The 21,948-nt window shown below is 31.4% G+C and overlaps 2 protein-coding genes across 9 annotated transcripts in view; one reads left to right on the top strand and one right to left on the bottom strand.

The window, feature by feature from the left end:
* Positions 1 to 21,948, bottom strand: part of DOCK7 (dedicator of cytokinesis 7) — a 205,606-nt gene that overhangs the window by 121,489 nt on the left and 62,169 nt on the right. For all 6 annotated transcript variants that reach the window (XM_069480085.1, XM_069480084.1, XM_069480083.1 and 3 more), the window contains exon 14: positions 21,763 to 21,925. In XM_069480085.1, the coding sequence (XP_069336186.1) occupies positions 21,763 to 21,925 (163 nt within the window). The remainder of the gene's footprint in view (positions 1 to 21,762; positions 21,926 to 21,948) is intronic.
* ANGPTL3 (angiopoietin like 3) lies at positions 22 to 8,708 on the top strand. Of its 3 annotated transcripts, XM_069480087.1 has the most exons (7): positions 22 to 572; positions 1,219 to 1,329; positions 3,631 to 3,745; positions 4,689 to 4,802; positions 5,269 to 5,364; positions 7,112 to 7,378; positions 7,742 to 8,702. In XM_069480087.1, exons 1-7 carry the CDS (start codon positions 78 to 80, stop codon positions 7,909 to 7,911), a joined length of 1,368 nt encoding a protein of 455 aa, XP_069336188.1. In that variant the 5' UTR covers positions 22 to 77; the 3' UTR covers positions 7,912 to 8,702. The 3 variants fall into 3 exon arrangements, with proteins under 3 accessions (XP_069336188.1, XP_069336190.1, XP_069336189.1); XM_069480089.1 differs by lacking the exon at positions 4,689 to 4,802 and having other exon boundaries at positions 7,742 to 8,708; XM_069480088.1 differs by lacking the exon at positions 1,219 to 1,329 and having other exon boundaries at positions 7,742 to 8,703.

Consider the following 21,948-nt stretch of genomic DNA (forward strand, 5'->3'; position numbering starts at 1 on the left):
ATGTAGACTTAAGAAGTCTAGGTCTGCTTCCAGAAGAAAAAAAGTTTGAAATCGCTTGAAATTAAATTAGGATAAAAATGTACATGATTAAGATCATTCTTTTTATTGTTCCTGTAGTTATTTCTTCAAGAATTGACCAAGACAATTCGTCACTTGATACTATATCTTCAGAGCCAATATCAAGATTTGCTATGTTAGATGATGTAAAAATTTTAGCCAATGGCCTCCTTCAGTTGGGACATGGTCTTAAAGATTTTGTCCATAAGACTAAGGGCCAAATTAATGACATATTTCAAAAACTCAACATATTTGATCAGTCTTTTTATGATCTCTCACTGCAAACCAATGAAATCAAAGAAGAAGAAAAAGAACTGAGAAGAACTACATACAAACTACAAGTCAAAAATGAAGAAGTGAAGAATATGTCACTAGAACTCAACTCAAAACTTGAAAGCCTCCTAGAAGAAAAAATGCTACTTCAACAAAAAGTGAGATATTTGGAGGAGCAATTAACTAATTTAATTCAAAATCAACCTGAAACTCAGGAACACCCAGCAGTAACTTCACTTAAAGTAAGTAGAAATCAAAGTGGGTTCATGATTATGTTTTCAATGTGGATCTTAAAAAAAAAAAAAAAAAACTTCAGACATGCTATTTGAAATACTTCGTTGCCTTGTTGAAATACCTAATTTTTCTCAAGAAAAATAACCTCCAGAAAATAAAATTTTCTCTTACATGGTTTTTGTTTGTCTAATATTATATATGAAAACAACTAAACTTTACATTCCATGTGAAAATTATAAATCAGTTAGGTAATAAAATATAGAACACTAAATCATTACACTATTGCAAATTACTGGAGGTAAAAAAAAAGTTACAGGTATTTAAATTTGAAAACTATTCTCCTATGTTTAAAATGAATAAACATAATACAGTAAATAGTAAAGATTTATTCCTATTAAAATACACTGGGGTTTTTTTCTTTTAATTGAAGTTCCAAAAATCAAATTTTAGAGGTGGTACATTTTAAGTAAAACTTTAAGAACAAAAGTATGTACTATTTGAAAGACGGATATAAGAAAAATTGATTATCAATATTTATTTTTCTAATCCATTATTAGTTAAAAAATTTAGATTGTGACAGTGTTATAGGAAATAAAAACTCTAACGAAAAAGAAAGAGGAAAGACACTTTTAACCAACTACAATCTATACCCAGACTTTTGTAGAACAGCAAGATAACAGTATCAAAGACCTTCTCCAGACTGTGGAAGAACAATATAAACAATTAAACCAACAGCATAGTCAAATAAAAGAAATAGAAAATCAGGTAAGTCAATATTTTAATGGTATGCCCAAACTTTTACATTGGTTTATAGAAACATTGGACCCTAAAATTGTTTAAAAGCTTTAGTTGGATCATGAGTAAAATAATTGCATCAGCATGACTGTTAAGATTTCAGACTGTGAAAGTAATAAACTACCTGGGTTTAAATCGTGGCTCTGAAACTTTCTATGTGGCCTTGAATAAATTTCTTAACCCTTCTGTTTCTCAGTTTCCTCACATATCCTATGAAGATAATAACAGAAACTACCTTATAGGATTGTTGTGAGAAAAAAAGAATTCACAGCAGCTAAAGTGATCCTATTAACATTTAAATTAGATCATGTTTCTCTTTGTTCTAAACCCCACAATGATTCCCCATCTCTCTCATATCAGCTCTTAAGATTCAGATGACCTGAACTTTCATTATCTCCCTTACTTCTCGTACTAGCCTCTTCGTTGTTACTCAAACACATCAAACATCCTACCACCTCAGGGCCTTTGCCCTAGTTGTTCCTTCTAGTTGGAATGCTCCTTGCCCTGGTATCTGTATGGCCCACTCTTTCATTCTCTTTAGGTCTTTATCAAATATAAAGTTGTCAATGAAGCATTCCCAGGTCACTTGCTCAAAAATGACAACCACCTAATCCCATCCCTGAAAGCTTCTACCTCCTTAACTACTTTTTCCCCTTAACATTTACATTTATGTAAACATAATATATATTTTAGTTATTTATCTTGTCTACTCCTGCACTAAAATGTAGACTCCATGAGTACAGGGATTTTTTTCCACTGTTTCCATTGCTGTACCCCAGAATATAAAACACCGAATAACACATAGTAGGCACTCAATAAGTATCTGTTGGATTAATAAAGGTAATGTCATATTCATCACAGCTAATAAACACTCGCCATGATTCTTATAACTTGCATTATTAGAAACTGTGTGCCTGATAATTAAAGGCCAACAACCAACAATGTAAATAATCTACAATGTAAACAATTGGTGAGGTGAGGAAGGAAGGAACTTATTTAGAATAAAGCTATGTCCGAATCTAAGCATTTCTATTTATAGTACAATAATTTAAAAGTATTAATTAGTAATACTCCTGAACAACCGTTCAAGAGAGTCAAAAAATACAGAATCAGAGAAAACTGGTAAAAATGGTTCCTAAGAATTATAAAAGAAATTACTACTGATTTCCCCTAAACAAACAATAATTTTAGTAGGTTATGCGAATTTTCCAAAAATTTTTTTTGCCAACTACTTTTGATTCCATAATATCCTTATTACATAGGTTATTTTTCTAAATTTCTTTTTATTATATCATTTACTACGATTAAATGAAACTGCTCACAAAAGCAAAATGTCACTATTATACAATGATATACATTCTATCTAAAAATAAAATGAAGAAACCAAAACAATGAATTTCTGAGTTGGAAGAAGCTTTAGATCATCTGATCCAAATTCCACATGTTTAAGTTCAGAAACCAAAACTCTAAAAAGTTTAGTGACTTTAAGATCACACAGTTAATAGAAAAGACTAACATCCAGCAAGTGAGCTTTACAACAGATCTTTATAAACTACGTCCTAGAAAATGTCACTTATGCCAGCATCAAAAAAACACTAATAATGCAAGACATTATATATTCTGATTTTCTCATCATCAATAAGAAAAGCTATCATTCAATAAATTGCAAACTCAACATGCTTTAAATAAAAATAAAATGTTATTGCTAAACTAACAATGAATTATCAAATATACTGAGTGTAAGCAAATAAACCTGCCAGCGTGATAACATCTATAGATATGTTTACAGGTCAAAAACTACCAAGAAAGAAGCCTTGTTCAAATTATGTGCTATGTCTTTATGGCAGGTCTGAGAATCAATAAGACCTGCAATTGAGAATTATTAAATTTAAAATCTGCCTGTGTTACTGAATAGAACATAAAACATATTCTGTTCATGTAAGTAAAAAGAATATATTAAAATATTCTAAGAAAAGCAAAGTCTCTGCTTTTGGCCTTGCTCTGTTTTTTGACCCATGTCTGTTTTTTTTGCATTGCTCTATTTTTTTTTAATGTATTAAATAATGTACCTAATTAAGTATCTTGAAAATGGGTAATCTGTACAATCTAAATAGCATTCATTGTTTATCCTTCTTAACATCAAAAGCAATAATTTACTATAAACTGAAAGACAAGATGTATACAAATTGTACTTTTGATATCCTTACTCAGATTTCTCCTAACTATATATTCAGTACCATTTTTAAAAGTAGATTTATATTCTTTTATCAGCTCAGAAGGACTGGTATTAAAGAACCCACAGAAAATTCTCTTTCTTCCAAGCCAAGAGCACCAAGAACTACTCCCTTTCTTCAGCTGAATGAAATAAAAAATGTAGACCATGATGGTAAGACACTTTGGTGGGTTTCCTTTTTGAAGATATTATCATCAAATTCCCTACTCTTAGGACCTGTTCTAGACTAAAAGAGTAAAGAGACATATCACCAAATACAATGTGTCAACCTAAATTAGATCCTGAGGTTCTTCTTAAATCTATAAACAATATTCTTAAGACAATCAGGGAAATATAAATATGGACTTGATTATTAGATAATACGAAATGTTTATTAGTTTTTTAGATGTGATAAAAGTATTATAGTCATGGAAGCGGATAAACTCTTAACAAATACATGCTGAAATATTTAAGGAGTTAAGGATCATGATATTTGCAAATTACTTTCAAACAGCACAACAAAATACATACTTGTGTATGTGTGTGTGCATAAAAGCAATGTAGCAAAATATTAACAATTGTTCTATATACATAGAAAGATTATGGTGTTCTCTTCAACAATTCTTTCCACTTTCATGTTTCCTTGAAATTTTTCTTAATAACAAAAGCTGTGGGAAATAAAGTCTTCACCCCCAGCCAAACTTCAACCCAATGATATATTCTTTAGACCTTCATTTTTTACGTAATTCATATGGAATAGATCTGTTATTAATTTTCTCCAGGTAATTTTCCTTCTTTCCACATATATCTGTTGCACTGTACTAAGTTTCACATGTATTTTTGCCACTTTAGATTCTTCCTACATCTAGCAAAAAATACTAATGTGCTTAAAATTCTGATTTTGTCACTTTTCTTAAAAAGAACTCAGTTTGTTAATAACTATTTCTGCATTCTTTAAGTAACATAACCATGCCATCTAATAAAAATGCTTTAGCATAAACATTACTAAAAACACCTACATTTGCCACAATATGATGAAATGTCAAGTAAAATCTCAAGCTCCAAAGACATCTTTCCTGTTACTAAATCCCATGTAATAACATTTTGTTGATTCTAGGCATTCCTCCTGATTGTACCACCATTTATCACAGAGGTGAACATACAAGTGGCATGTATGCCATTAGACCCAGCAACGGTCAAGTTTTTAATGTCTACTGTGATGTTAAATCAGGTAAAACCTGCCTAAGGAGAAAATAGTAGTCAGTTCAAGTTACTCACTACCCATTAGCAAGACTAACCCTGTTATCTTCGTATTCTCTCTCTCTCTCATACTCTTTATCTATCTATCTATCTATATATATACACACACACATATGTATAAATGAAATACATGTAACACGAATACTAATATAAATCTAGTGTTTATATTTATCTCGTTTATGTATTCATTCAATATTCTCCTTTTCCTCTATAAAAAAATCTGAAGTGACTATTGTCAATAAGTTTACTAAGACAAAATTCTTCAGCTGCTCTTCACTTAACTTTTTGAGACCATAATAAATAATGAAATGTATTGCCATAACATTAATAAACTACTTGACAAAACCACCAATTAAAACCAAACAAAAAAAGAAACAGTATTTACATCTGTTAACATCAATCTACTAAAAATACAGAATTTTGTTCATTTTATTCAGGTAGTCCATGGACATTAATTCAACGACGAACAGATGGATCACAAAACTTCAATGAAACTTGGGAGAACTACAAACATGGTTTTGGGAGGCTTGATGGTAAGGTGCCTACATTCAATCATTCATTCACATGTTAATTTACAAATATTTATTGAGAACCTATTATGGACTGGGCATTGGGAAAGTAGCAATGAAAGAAACAATCTCAGCCTTCATAAAACTTATTATCAAATAATTACACATTTGTTAGTAATTACACTCATTACAATTGTCACTAACTGAATTACATTTATCACAATTACATGTCTATTCTTAATTGTACTTAAGACAATTTAATTTAATGGTTTATAATTATAATTACTAAAGACAATTTTGATTAAGTGCTATGTGCTTTGATAAATGGTAAGTGCTATGAGTAGGTTATGAAGACAACTATCCCTAGTATTATTGGTTCTATTCTCTCATTAACATTTTAGATATCAATTAATTGGAGGTTATAAAGGACAAGAAAATTACTAGATATACAAATGTTAAAACTGCAATGAGTTAAATATTACAAATGTATAATATGATTTGTTTATTCAGAAGTAAGCAAAAAGGATTATAATTCAGAAGCACAGCTGTGGCAAAAAAAAAAAAGAATGAGTTAACTCAATGCTAATTATTCTATTTTGATCACAAAAAAATAATATGAAATAAGCAAAATAAAAATAAGTATGTTTAAAATCCAAAAGTACATTATACATATCCATGAATGATGTATAAGTACTCACTTATAAAGTAGAAAATATCATTATTATATTAAATTTTTATTTTTTAATTGATTTACTTTTTTAGAGACAGGTTCTTCATTGTTGCCCAGGCCAGACTGAACTCCTGGGCTCAAGTGATCCTCTTGTCTCAGTCTCCCAAGTAGCTGGAACTACAGGTGCATGTCACCATGCCCAGCTATATCAAATTTTTAAATGCTCAGTACTATTCGACCATTTAAAAAATTTTATATTCAAACTACCGGTTAAATTCCTAACTAGAAGGTATATTCAGTGTTATGTTTTATAGCCCCAAATCTTCTAAGAGTGAGTGTAACCCAAAAATAAACAGCTGACAGTTAAGTCCAGAATACTCATCTATTTCTAATAAGAAATTAACCCATTTATACTTCAATTTACCAGTAATCCTTAAAATGAAGCTTCCTACGAAAACTCAATAGTAGTATGAAAATATTAATACTTTAATAAAAAGAATTGCAATAAAGAATGATCTATTTATATTTGTTATTTATGTTTTTAATTCCAAATAATTTTTAAAATTACACAGAAAAGTTATTAAGAACCACACTTTTTAATTTAAAATATTTAAAAAAAATTTATTCCCTTTTTTTTTAAACAAAGAAAACATATATATCAAACAAATGCCAAAGGCCAGGTTTATATTTGAGGAAAATGACACCACTATTAACCAAGGCTCTGGGAATAACTGAACAAATCTCTTGACTGTATATGGATATTTATAGCTGCCAGAAAAGCTGTTCTATGTACTTAGAAGTGAGATAGTATTTTACCAGTGACCAGACCTAAAATATCTACAATAATGTAATATGTTTCACATGTCTTGTAATATACATTTTAGAAAGTATAATCAGACTTTAAGCAGATATATTAACATTTTTGTGCATACAACTACCTTCAGTAAAATTGCTTAGAAAGGATGTATTTTAAGAGACTCTAAAAGAGATCCAAGACTAAACACCTTATTTACTTATACCAATTAAAGACACTCTTTAAAAAACTATCTATGACCAATCTGTAGTTAACAATTCACAGATTTTTAAAACTTTTCTTTTCAGGAGAATTTTGGTTGGGCCTAGAGAAGATATACTCCATAGTGAAGCACTCTAATTACAATTTACGATTTGAGCTGGAAGACTGGAAAGACGACAAACATTATATTGAATATTCTTTTCACTTGGGAGATCATGAAACCAACTATACACTACACCTAGTTGAAATTACTGGCAACATCCCCAATGCACTCCCAGAACACAAAGATTTGGTGTTTTCTACTTGGGATCACAAAGCAAAAGGACACTTCAACTGTCCAGAAAGTTCTTCAGGTATCCTTTTTCTGATACCAATACTTTATTTTCATATCTTCACTACTCCACAGTATTAGCTATAATATACAACATCAACTCTTTAAAATCCCAACCCCAAATAAGCATTTTCTTTATAGGTAAAATCTCTTAATTATCTTAACAAAAGTATTAATTTTAGTTCAACCAGGTACTTTACCTCTAATCCTTCACAGATTTTCAATTTTTGTGATATAAATGAGATTTATACTGATTATATAAAACTGGGACACATACATCTATAATGCTGTAATATTTATAAGAAAGGATGATAACTCATGGGGAGATATAACAGTAACTACATGTGAGTTTGTATGCATTAAATTGTATATCTCTCTCCTTTAGGAGGCTGGTGGTGGCATGATGTATGTGGAGAAAACAATCTAAATGGTAAATATAACAAACCAAGAACAAAATCTAAGCCAGAGAGGAGAAGAGGAATATGTTGGAAGTCTCAGAATGGAAAGTTATACTCTATCAAATCAACTAAAATGTTGATCCACCCAACATATTGAGAAAGCTTTGAATGAACTGAGGCAAATTAAAAACCCAATATATTATACATTAAACTCATCCCAAATGAATGTGGTTTAATAATCTGGTATTAAATCCTTAACAGAAGGCTTGAGAAATAGCTTTTTTTTAATCTTAAAGTCACTATCAATTTAAGATTAAACATATCATCTCACCTCAAAAAATACCATTTACATTTCTCAATCAAAATTCTTACAATACCATTTGTTCATCTATTTTGTGATGTGGGAATCAATTTTAGGTGGTCATAATTTAAATTATAAGCAATAGGTAAATTTTTAAACAAAAAACTTACAAAGAGACTTTTATTTTAAAAGTCACCATGTGAGCTAATTTCACAACTTCCTCAGTTTTGACTTGGGGGGACAGGTGGTACATGGGCAACGTATGTAACCTGAACTTTTGTATCCCCCATAATAAGCTGAAATAAAGAAAAAAGAAAAAAAAACTAGTTTTCCTATTAAAATTCTAAACTTGAGGCCAAGTGCAGTGGCTTACACCTGTAATCCCAACACTATGGGAGGCTGAGGAAGGAGGATGGCTTGAGGCCAGGAGTTCCAGACCAGACTGGGCAACACAGCAAGACCCTGCCTCCATAAAAACTTTAAAAATTGGCTGGGCATGGTGGCATGTGTCTATAGTCCTAGCTACTCAAGGGAGCTGAGGCAAGAGGATTTCTTGAGCCTTGAAGTTCAAGGTTACAGTGAGTAATGATCACACCACTACATTCCAGCTTAAGAGACACTGTCAAAAAAAGACCCTGTGTCAAAAAAAAAAAAAAAAATTCTAAACTTGCCTGAATAAAAAGAATCAATGATTGTATAGTTCTTACATATGATATTATTAATTTCAAAACTAAAATTCAGTCAATTCAGAGTATATACAAAAATCTGTAATATAAATTTTGAAATTGATGATCTATTTTGCTACAAAATAATCTGAAGTAAATGTTTGATATGGTTTATTTATGAAGCCAAATGAAACAGTAATAATACTGTATTAAAATAGGTTCACTGTCTTTTAAACAAAAGTAGTAGATCATGATTACTAAGTCATACTGACTTTAATATATCATTATATCTTAACACTTGTTAACTTATCTATAGTATATGTATTTTATATATTTTAACATTTAATACTGTGAAAACAAATAATTTTAAAGAGATTTTGTCAGAATACATAAGAATGAATGTATCTGTGGCATCAAGTTAAAGTTTAATAATTTATTCCCCCAGACATGCTGTGAATCTAATACTTTTGTGTAGGTTTTCAAGTAGAATTAAACATTATTACAAGTTATTGAATATTTAAATAGCCTGACAGGCATGTATGTACATTTAAAATCCAATAAATAAAGACTCAATCCCTAAATTATAGAAATTTAAATTATTCTAGTTTTTAATTGACATCACAATAGATGTATGATTGTTATTTCTAATTTAAATCATTTAAACTCTAAATCTCCAAAAATTATTAGATACAAATTTTTTACCATAATATCGCTTGTATTTATTTCTAAATAAGTTTTTAAAGAAACTACCAACAAGAAATAAAATTTTAAATTAAACCCAGTTTTTAAAGGATAATGGTGCCCAAGTTATATAGTGACTAACCTTTGACAATGTTCAGCACAACATATTTCCAATTATTCAATATGCATGTAATATATATTTTTATATATCACATACATAAAAGATATGTATAATCTATATGGATCCCATATAAATATTTTGTTCAGAAAAGTACAGAAGAATAAAGGTAAGAACAAGTTATAATTTTCAAAACCACAGCCTAAGCTGTCAAAATTAACGTTGACTTTCTTTAGAGCCAGAATGCCAAAAGGATGTTTCCACCACTACCCCTCAAAATTGGAAGCTTTGAAATGCAAAATAATTCATTATTTAATATATGAGTTGCTTCCTCTATGTGTTTTCCTTTTTTAAAAAACAATTTTCACGTGAAATGTTTCATTTTGTTCCTTTTAGGAATACTAAATTAGATTTTTTTCCTCATATAAAGCTCAGATTGAGAGAGAGTTCTGGTAGAAAAAAAGAAACCAGTTTTTTCTTTATGGTTCACAAAATCGTGTCCTTCTGTCCTCATTATTCTGCTTAAAGGGTTTGAATTTCACCACTAACTCACAGCTGTCTAATCTAATGGTCTTTTCTCAGTCTATCTCTATTACTTATTAATAACAATATCCTCTTCCAAATTTGACATTCATTTTGCTTTTGTAATACTACTACACTCTCCATGGATTATCCCTTACCTGAATCCATCTTTATAACCCTATTCCTTTCTCCTATTTAGTATTGTGGACCAAAGCACAACCTTCAATCATCTTGTCTACTCTGAATCTCAGACATGCTATCAACTATCACAGACCCATCTATTTTCCATGAATAAATTTCCAAAATCTACACATTCTTCACAGGTCTATTTCTGGTTCCCCTTCTTAAATTGCCTACCTGCCATTTCTCCCTTTGGTATCCTACAGTCCCCCTCTAATTCAACATGCCAAATAATAAATACATCAGCCCCTTATTGCCACTGCTATCCCTTTCTACACTTTCACACCCTCCTCCTAACTTCTTTATCTCTATTAACATCATCACCATGCTCCCAGTCACAGAAGCCCAGAACCTGGAAGACATGACTGGCTTTTCACTTAACTTTATAAACCACTTCTTCTGTATCATGAGCCACCAAGTCCAGTATAATCTTCTTTTGAAATTCCTCTTAATCTGGTGAATCATCTTCCCAAGGACTGTCTTTAACTCGAGTCCTAGATTATCTAAATAGTCTCCTCCTGGCCTCCTAATTTTAGTTCTTTCTCCCCATCAATGTTCCTAAAACAAATTTGTAATGCCTGCATACTACTTTGACCTTTGTCTTTCAAGCTTGTCTATTGAAGAAGTGTAACGGCTGAGGATAAGGAAAACATATCTTTATAGGACAAACTGGCTTTCTAGAAGCACAAATTTCCTTTAGAATCTTACTGGAATCTTACCTTCAATCTTAGAATCTTATCTTAAAATTGCATGTAAATTTTGTTTTATATTTCATAAATCTATTAATATCTTCATATAAAAATAGTTATTTTACCCCTAAATCTTCTAAAAAGTGATGCTCCTAGAAGATATGTATGTTTATCCTGTGGACTTGCATATTCCATATAGTTGCTCTCAGAAGAATGTATACTCCAGTTAGAAGAGCATAGGCCTAGAGAACAAAATCTAAACCCCTTACAGGTATTGAGTCCCTATAATCTGACCCCAAATTACCTCTTCACCCATTTTTTCTGCAAGACAAACCCTCTGCTCTAATGAAAACATCCCCTCTATGCTTTCCTAATGTATTACATTTGTCTAGAATGCCTCTTCATACCTTTCTGATTGGCTTGGTCCTATTATATTTCAAGATGCAAACATTTCACTTCTTCCACAAATATCCTAGTAAAACGGCAGCTCCTTCCTCTGAAAGTATGCAATATCATTGTCTATACCCCTCAAATGGCATTTAGTAAATGAAGAAGAAAAGACAGAAAAGTAAATCTGGCAAATCATAATAATGAAAATTCTGAAAAATAACAATAAAAACTCCAAGAGCACCAAAGACAGCCAATCTACTTGATTTTAGTGAATTATAGGAAAATTTCTATGCCAAAGTTTACTCTGAACCAGTATGAATTTTACTGAAAGCAAGTATACAATTTCTCATTTCAGGGTCACCTACTGTAATGTAGTCTATTTACATACTCTGTTGTCCTAGAAACAGCATGTTTTCATGCTAACATATTTTCTTCCTAATAGCATAACTCATGGAAGTCAATTAACTCATGCATTAATAAAAAAGGTATTCATTAACAAATATTAACTGGGCATCTACTATTTGCCTCCTTTACAAAACCTATTCCAAACCTTTATTCATATATATTCTACCTTCTGTTATAGGATAATCAAATTTCCTTGTGATTTTTTTTCCCCATCACTAACAACCACACACACTAAATTTATGTATGTACTACTAAGTGATTATCCAACACAGCAGTTTTGAAAACTGAAAAGAAAGTGACCAAACAATTTCCCCTTTTATCTATGTCCAAAGTATTTTCGTGGCAAACCAACTAGGGCAGAATTACTCAATTGCTGTGAAATGTGCAGTTCAAGGTCATGAAAGTAGGACTAACATTCTCCCATAATAAGCTTTTATAAAATGAAGTTTTAATGACATTTTAGGAAAGGCAAAATATAATTAAGGATTCCATATAAAACATAAAAGCTGTTTTTATGAATTCATGTTTAACCTAAGAATAGTCATACACCTAATAAAATGATTAGGTGTATTTGAAAGAGTAATAAATTACAAGTTTAAAAATGTAAGGTTATAGATGTTTACCTTCAAATAAGCAACCAAGCCTCAGTTTCCACACCCAACAGATGGGAATAATAATAACCCTGCCAAATCTACTTCATAGGGTTGTGATCATCAAGTCAGATAATACATTTGAGTAGTTTTATGAACTATAAAGTTCTAAATAAAATGCATATACTTTTAAAAACTGGATCTTGGGAATCACTCTTCACATTCTTTTAAGTAAATAATCTGTATAAATGCTCCTAACTGAAAATACTCTAATTCTCAGGATAGACAACAAAACTGCTCTTTTCAGTCTACTCCTGTTTCTGGAACTTTACTCTTTCCCTTGGGAGTCTGAGATAACATTCCATCACCTCAGATGCAAGCCCTGAACTAAAAACTCCTGGGTGGCTATGCTGAAATGTTAGGAAACAGAGTTCTCAACTCAAGAATTTTTATAGATAAAATAAACTAGGACCGATTAGATAGAATGAAAGTCAGAGTGGTATATCTAGGGCAAAACCAAAATAGCACAGTATGTGGCAGTTGCTTGAGACATCTATGAACACTAAAAATAAAAACAAAGACCAACAGTCTCTAAAGGAGAGGACCATAAACTTGAATGGAAAAAATATGCTCCTTAATTTTCAGTAACATTCAGTTGAAATTTGTACTTCCTTAAATTATGAACGTAGGAAACTAACACCACCAGGATTCCAGTATATAAAACTTTGTCATTAATAGAAACCATACATATTTTTATATTACAACTATTGCAGATACCTCAAAATATTGTTGCTGTTTATTACTTTTTAGAAAATACAATTGTTTTCAGATTTGAGGCTAGAACCTGTTATTTAATTCATTAATAAAGAAATATCACAACTTTAATATTTTGATAATTTTAATTCAATGTAAGTGATTTCCTTTGTTATCCAATATATTTTATTTTATGCATTTAAAAACATTATAAGTTGATGTCCCTTATCCAAAATGCTTGGGACCAGAAATCTTTCAGATGTCAGATATTTTTTGGATTTTGGAATATTTGCATTATGCTTATGGTTGAGCATCTCAAATCTGAAAATCCAAAATCTGAAATGCTCTAATGAGCATTTCCTTTGAGCATCATGTCAGTAGATAAAACGTTTCAGATTTTGGAGCATTTTGGATTTGGGATGCTCAACCTATATTCCAAAAAAGAGGCTGACAGGATTCACAAATTGCCACAAGTTACCATGGCACACAAAAAATCAGGAACCCAACTTCAAAGGGAGATCTACTATCACATGATAAACTAGTTTAAGAAACATGAATTATTAATACATGGCTCTCATGTCAAAATATAAACAGTATACATTTACTAGGTCTGACTGGCCAAGCCGTTCCTAGAAACAAAATTTAGGGAAAAATGTAATCAGTGTATAATAAGCTTATTAAACTCCTCAAGAAAAAAACTGATAAGGGCAAAATTATAAAGAGATCATAAAATATTTTATTTGTTATTGTGGCTAATTTTTTAAAAGTCTTTACCTGTTAGAGATACATGTTGATGGATTGTAGAGATACATGTTGATGGATACAAGCGAAATGATACCTAGACTTAGCTTCAAAAAGTAGTAACAAAGGGTCAGGGGAATAAGCAATAGATAAAACAAGAATGACAATGGGAAGTTAATTAATACTGTTCTCTTTACCTTAATGTATGTTTGTAATTTTCCATAATAAAAAGTTTAAAATTATATTCAGAGTAGTTCAGAGATAACAGAATTACTAAGGATTATTAAGAGATAGTATGGAGCATATTCCTAACTCCTAAGTCCAGATTGATATCCTTTCATTTTGTTTCTCACACTAATAATCACCAGGTCTGAACCACTGCATTTATTCTTACATTCTTAGTAACATTATGTTTGCCAGATACAGTCTTTCAAAAAATACTGGATAGAAAAATAAAGATACAAATGTTCAATAGGTGATTACAACTAAGGCTATTGTTAGGAAAGAGGCTAACTCTAACAATCTTGCCAAAAATATCATGTGCTCTGTGGACATATCTTTTAAAAACTGATGTCAATAAAACACATAAGGATTTGCTCAATTAGGGGTACTGTGATCTATTACAATTCAAATCCAACCGTGGTGATCAAGTAACAATTTGGGACAAAAGTAACACTGCACACAATCTATTACCTAACTTTCAGATGATTTCAGATAATCAATAAAGGATTTTTTTCCCACCAAGAAGAAAGGGCTATTTATTTGGTTTCTTTAATGTAAGAACTGCACTGGTACTTTTTTTTTTATGATACTACAATAACATAAGCATTTCCTTGATAAACCAAGCATTTTAAGTAAACTCCACTTGTTTAGTGCAATAAGACACCTGTCATTCATTTCCTGATTGTTTGAAATTATCTTAATCTGTGTATCCTCATTTACCCCTATAGAGAATTTGAAAAGAATTTGAAAAGCATCCTCCTGGGTTAACCCTATGTAAATATATAAGTGACCAGCCACGTGTGGGGAAAAAAAAAAATGATAGCGTTTGTTATTTAAATGTGAAAATCTCTAACTTTAGATACAGCTTAATAGATTTTTTAAAAGTCTTTAAGAAGTCCCAATAATGTGTATATATTTTTAAAAATCTACATAATAAATACAAATAAATTAAACTAAAATATATCCCTTTTAGATAGCTTTCTCTAAATTGATGATGAACATAAAAATTGGAAGTGAAAACTGTTAAATAACAGGAAATCTGTCACTTTCAGTTCTTTTTCCTATGGTTTCTCACCTCAGTCAAATGCTTGCTTTTCAATAAGATCCACTAATTCTCCCTCTACTCAGACAATAATTTTTTATCTTTTTTACCCCATGAGATCCTTTACAATTCTCTAAAGTTTCTTACTAAAACGAAATACAATGTGTAAATATTTTCTGAAAACCCACATTAAAAACACATAAATTCCTACTTTTCTCAGATACAAATTTGAACCCTCTGGAACTTCATCTTTGTCATCTATAAAACAGGGATAATCATATTGGTTCTGTGTAGGCTGCTATGCAGAATTAATGAGATAATGACCATATGTAAACTAAAAAGAGCCCTGGTGTCAACTTTATTTTCTTTTTTAAATTATTCACTGTGAAAATGCACAACAAAGATTTGTATAATGACCTCTGGTATTTATTTATTTATTTATTTATTTATTTATTTTTTTTTTTTGAGACAGAGTCTCACTCTGTTGCCCAGGCTAGAGTGAGTGCCGTGGCGTCAGCCTAGCTCACAGCAACCTCAAACTCCTGAGCTCAAGCGATCCTCCTGTCTCAGCCTCCCGAGTAGCTGGGACTACAGGCATGCGCCACCATGCCCAGCTAATTTTTTCTATATATATTTTTAGCTGTCCATATAATTTCTTTCTATTTTTGGTAGAGATGGGGTCTCGCTCTTGCTCAGGCTGGTCTCGAACTCCTGAGCTCAAACGATCCGCCCACCTCGGCCTCCCAGAGTGCTAGGATTACAGGCGTGAGCCACCGCGCCCGGCCTGACCTCTGGTATTTATTACCAGAAATTATAGCTTATCCTAAAACATTCCTGAGAAGACAAAAAGAATCCCAATGAGTTAGAAGATAACTATTATCATGATCCAGCACAACCATTCAGTTAGCAAATATTAATGGAACTTTCTGTAAATTATTGATGATAAACGTATGTAAGCTCTTATCTGTTGAGGTCATACCACCTCTTTTATCATTCCAAAATTATTTCTCTCTCTCCTAGGTTTTCTAGATCTGCTAAAGGATTTTTTAAATGAACCATAAATTCATAAACATATTACCTGTCCATGAGACCAACTTTTTCTAACAGTATTAAGTAGAATAAGCAACCTATATGATTTGATTTTCAGGTCCCATGCACATTGATGGTCCAAATAGTAATAAAAGCAAACCAACATTGACTTTGATAACTTCCCTTTTAAAACCATTCTCTTACCCAATTATACTCCAAGAGCCCAATACCTTCATGCTTTTCAAACCAATCTCTCTCGAGGTGTGTAATACATGAGTAAATGTAATCTAATAAAGCCAATGATAATGACTAACTTCTATCGAGCATTTAATATGTGCCAAGAACTTTAATTTGTGCCATCCACTTTATATGAATTTAATGCTCACAAATTTCTAACATATAGGTACTTTTATTATTCCCATGTTCAAACAAGAAAAAGCAGTCATTCCGCAGTTTTAAAAACAATAAATCCTCACTTAATGTTGTGAATAAGTTCTTAGAAACCGTGACTTTACAGGAAACAAAATACAGCAGGTCCTCAAATAATGTTGTTTTGTGTAACGTTTCCATACAACACTGATAAGAAAAAATAAATTTGTTTCATTATACATCATTTTGCTTAAAGTTGTAGTTTCCAAGAACCTATCAATGATATTAATTGAGGACTTACTATAATTCCTAAAATGAAATATAGTTATAAAATATTGCTTAAAGAAGCCCATCTCCCAATTTTTCATAAGCTACACATATAATCATGCCATTTTAAGTATCATGAAAATTATTACTTCTTTATGTAATTTGGAGATGGATTATTTTTAAAAGGGCACAATTTTATAATCATTGTATCTTTTTAAAAAGAGAAAATCCTTATTTGGCAAAAAAGTAACAACAGGAAAAAAGTCAACAAAGTATAGTAATCACAGTTCTACTCCCATATTTTCCTGTAGTATCTAACTTCTTTTATTTCCCTGAGGACACCCTTATACTAGAAAATTCTTAATCTCTTACTTAAACAAAATAATGCATCCTTCTTGCTTCAACAGCTCCCACTGGTAATACATTACTAGCAGAGTACTATGATCATCTTCATAAACTAAGAAACTCAGTAATCTTGACATCTATATCACAATTTATTAATGTCTCTTAACAGGTTAAAATACTTTATAGGAGTTCCTTATAAGCTGTATATATAACATAAGGTTATGCCAAATTCTAATCTGAAATCAATTCATTTTGATGAAAAATATTAAAGCCCAAAGCAGTATTCACACTCACTAAATGTTAAATAGGAATAACTCCAATCTTTTTGATGATCTTAGCCAGTTCTATTATTCTCTAGAAATAAAATGCTTATTCACGAGAGAATGGTTCTTCCGTGTACAATTAATGGATCATTTTTTTAAAAGCTTTTGCCTACAATATTATTTTCACTAAAAATGTCTGAGTATCAACTCTATAATACAGTGTTTAGATACAGTCCAAACTAAAGGCATTGAAATATATTAAATAATCTCTCAAGACCGTTCTCAAATTAATATGCTATAATTTATTCTTACGCTTGAAAATTTACTCCCAGAATAGAAACTAATTATAGTTTTGGACTATCAGTTACCTTACCAATACTAACCACTTCAAGTGACAAAGCATTCAATCATAAAAATCAAAAGCAAACTCAAATAAACAAGGTATCTCAAGCTACTAACACATGTTTACGTAATTTCCACAAACTCAAAAAGCAAAAGCATACTAACTTATAATTTATAAAATCCCCTTAAATCTTTCGTTTATTAACTTTTCCATGTCCTCCAGGAGGAGATGATACATTAAGACTGGACACATCCTTAAAAGAAAACAATGGGCTACCTTATTTAGCAAGATATCTTCTCAGTTGGTATGAGCTCTCTCTACTCAAATCCCATTCAAGTTCTGTAACATGTTTAGATTGTCTATATTGGTCCTATTTTCCATTAATTCACAGACATGATACTCTAGAATGCTGTTTATATCAAGTGTTATGCTTGGTGAATTGTAAGAAACTAAAAAATTATTAAACAAAAATAAATAATGATGTCAATTTTGAGGCCAATATAAGAAAGGTGTTCTTGCCTGCTTTAATAAAAATATAGCAAACAATTACCTAGCAATGAGAAATTTTACTTTTATTCATACAGTATATAATTATGAATATTGGATGTCATATCATCCCGAAAAATGAAGAATGTAAAAAATACGAAAACCTGGGTTCACGTCCAAATAAGTCTCTTAATCTCAGCCTTTTCTCATCTATAAGTGGAGAGAATACTGCTAGAATTATATAATTTATAAGATTTCTGTGAGACTGAATAAACTAATTTAAATGAAAACAATTTATATACTACAAAGCATTAAATAAATGTTATCAACACATCATCATGAAATTTCAGAACACCACGGAGTAAAAAAATTAATCAAAAAAACCTTCAGAAGAAAAAGAAAATATTACATTATTAAGTATGAAATGTCTGATTTCCTTAAGTACTAAATTTGACAGTTGATATCTCTGACATTTTACTTTGACACTTCTTGGGGTTTTATTATTATTATTATTATGAAGGTAGATCCAGATTCTCTCAAACACATTTTGGCTTGTGATTAATCTTTCACATTTTTTTTAAGAGCAATTTTTGTGAAACCATGAGTAAGTCAAACATTCACGTTGTTTTCAAACATGAGTTCCATCATGGAACCAATGCAGCACAGACAGCTCAAAATATCAACACAGTGTTTGGGAAGGATGTGGCTAAGAAACACATGGTACGTTGATGGTTTGAAAAGTTCCATTCTGATGATTTCAATCTCGAAAACGAGCCACATGGGCGACCTGAGACCAAGGTGGATAATGATGAGCTGAAAGCTATAGTAGAAGCAAATCCATCTCAACCTACATGTGAATTAGCAGCAAGGTTTGACATTATTATTACAACAATATGGGACCATGGGAAACAAATCAGCAACGTAAAGACGCTGGACAGATGGGTTCCGCATAAATTAAACAAGCATCAGAAAAGAAATGGTCTCCAAGCTTGCCTTTCTTTACTGTAACAACATAAAGGGGAACCATTTCTACACAGTATTGTCACATGTGATGAAAAATGGATTCTTTTTGAGAATCACAAGTGTTCAGCACAACGGCTGGGTAAAGATGAAGTGCCGAAACACAGTCCAAAACCAAATATTCATCAAGAAAAGCTAATGGTGTCTGTTTGGTGGTCCAGCACTGGTATTATCCGCTACAGCTTCATGAAACCTGGTCAGTCAATTACAGGAGATATCTACAAAAAACCAACTGGACAAAATTATGAGGATACATGCAATTAAGCAGCCGAGATTGGTCAACAGAGACAGGCCAATCCTCTTGCAAGACAATGCTCGACCACATATTGCAAAAAACCCTCCTCATTTTGCTACAGAAGCTGGATTTGGAAACTCTCTGTCACCCACCATATTCACCAGACCTTGCACCAACTGACTACCACTCCTTCCAGATTTTGGACCACTTATTACAAGGGAAAATATTCAATTCTCAACAAGCTGTGGAAAACACCTTTCACGATTTCATCACCACTCTCTCTCCAGGCTTCTTCACTGCTGGCATAAGCAAGCTACCATTAAGATGGCAGAACTGTGTTGATAGTTTAGGTGCTTACTTTGATTAATTGTACTGCTTCTTGTTTGAGATATAATAAACTATACTTTTCATTTGAAATCGGATGTCTCATATTTAATGAACTAATAAGACACAACGATTAGCAATCAGTATCATATTGGATTCCTCAAAATCACCACTTAAAGACAGAAAACAGTAGTCATATTTTCAAAATTCTGACAGGAAATGATTTACAACTTAGAATTTTATATCCAATAAAACTATCTATTTGGGAGTAAAAATAAAATAAAGTTACTGTCATACATAAAAAGTCTCAAGAAAATTTACCTTCCATACATTCTGTTTAAGGAAGATACTGAATGCTGTCAGTGAAATCAGTAAACTAAGAAAAATACATGGGAAATAAGGACTCTGTTGCAAAAAAATGCAAAGAGAATTTCCAGGATAATGGTAAATAGGATACAAGATGACAACTGTATAGTAACCCTAAAAAGCCTACTTTGCAAAGAAGTTGCAAAGGGGGAAACAATTGATTATCTAATGTATTTCACTGTCCTGCAAAAAAAGTCCTTATAGAGAGTTTTAGTAATAACACTAAAAATGAGCCAAATGATGTGGAAAATGAGTCAAATCATGTAGAGTCTTATAGACTATAATAAAAAATTAATTATTTTTCTACTTAGAAGCCACTGGAGGGTTTTAGACAAAGGAATGAATGATCTGATTTATAACTTTTAAAGATCTCTCTGGCTGTAATGTTGAGAACTGACTGAGATAGGAGCAGAAATAGATGACGAAATTAGAAAGGTATAGCAAAATTTGAGATCAGCAGTTATCCAGTTTGGTAGCCTCTAGCCCCATGTGGCTTTTAAGCATTTGAAATGTGGCTTATCTGAGCTGTAATATACTTTCAGTATAAAATACACACCAGACTTTGAAGATTTATAGGAGAGAAAAAGTAAAATATTTCAACTAATATTTTATATTTATTATGTATTGAAATATTTTAGATATTTTGGGTTAAATAACATGATTAAAATTAACTTTACCTGTCTCTTTTTTTTAATGTAGAAACTGTAAAATTTTAAATTATTAATGTGGTTCTCATTATATTTCTATTTGACAGTCCTGATCTAGATGGTGACTTAAGACTAGAATTTTTAAAAGGTGGAAATGGTAAGAAGTATTGGATTCAGGGCACATGTTGAAAGTAGAGCCTATATAACTTGTTGACTGAATAAATGTGAGAGGTAGGGAAAGGAATGAAACCATTATGATTCCAAAAATATCTTCCTCAGGAACTCAGTAAATGGTGGTGAAATATACTAAGATGAGGAAGTCTGGGATGAAATTTAAAGTTCTATTTTAGAATCTTATGTCTGAGCTGCCCTGTAGGACATCTTAACAGACTTGTCAAGTCCTGGTCTCAATACTCACAGATAAAGAGATCATCATTCATAAGAAGTATATGCAAATGGTACCCCTGGAGTTGTATAGTGTTCATCCTAGAAAGTTAGACTGAACAACTTCACGTCAAGTATCCTTTAGGTGGTATATATTCAACAAATATTGTTGATTAATCGTTAGAACATAATTCAGGCATATAAATTTGATTCATGTGTAATGCTAGATTCTGCTACTAAAAATATTTCAGGAAATATAGTAATTAGGAGTTCAAATGTTTTAACCTAGCAGCCCAGGAATCAAATCCTAGCACCACCACACTAAAGTATGATACTCAGCAAAATTTTTAACCTCTCTATCCCTTAGTTTACTCACCTCTAATATGAAAGTAGAACTCGCATCACAAAATAAAGATTAAATAAGATAATGCATGTAAGGTAATTATTAATAACATTATACCAAGCACAAAGTAAAGGCAATACATGACAGCTATTCATAAAATTGTACAGTAAAAGATGGAATAAGTAACAAAGCTACATAAGATTTGTGGAGAGTTTCATTCTAGTTCTACTTTAATATTAGAATATATAGTATATTATTTCAGAATTCTCCAAAATTAAAATCTCTTACCTGTAAGTAGTGTTTGGAACATAAACATCCCTGGCAGGAAACTCTAAAATTTCTCTGGTAGGTCTAACTCTACTGTCAGGGTAAAGCTTCACTTGAAGCAGCTCTGGGGTTAGGCAATAATGGGGATTTTCAGGTGCAGGAGAAATGTCTATCTTCAGCTGAGCTGTATATTAAAATACATCATAA

Source organism: Eulemur rufifrons, chromosome 8 (assembly GCF_041146395.1).
Source record: "Eulemur rufifrons isolate Redbay chromosome 8, OSU_ERuf_1, whole genome shotgun sequence".
Lineage (NCBI taxonomy): Eukaryota > Metazoa > Chordata > Mammalia > Primates > Lemuridae > Eulemur > Eulemur rufifrons.

Excerpts from the sequence above, each read along its gene's own strand:
- ANGPTL3 (XM_069480087.1), top strand. The coding sequence starts at position 78 with ATGTACATGATTAAGATCATTCTTTTTATTGTTCCTGTAGTTATTTCT. Across the intron at positions 573-1,218 it reads CAGCAGTAACTTCACTTAAA|ACTTTTGTAGAACAGCAAGA; the intron begins GTAAGTAGAAAT and ends ATCTATACCCAG. Across the intron at positions 7,379-7,741 it reads CTGTCCAGAAAGTTCTTCAG|GAGGCTGGTGGTGGCATGAT; the intron begins GTATCCTTTTTC and ends TCTCTCCTTTAG.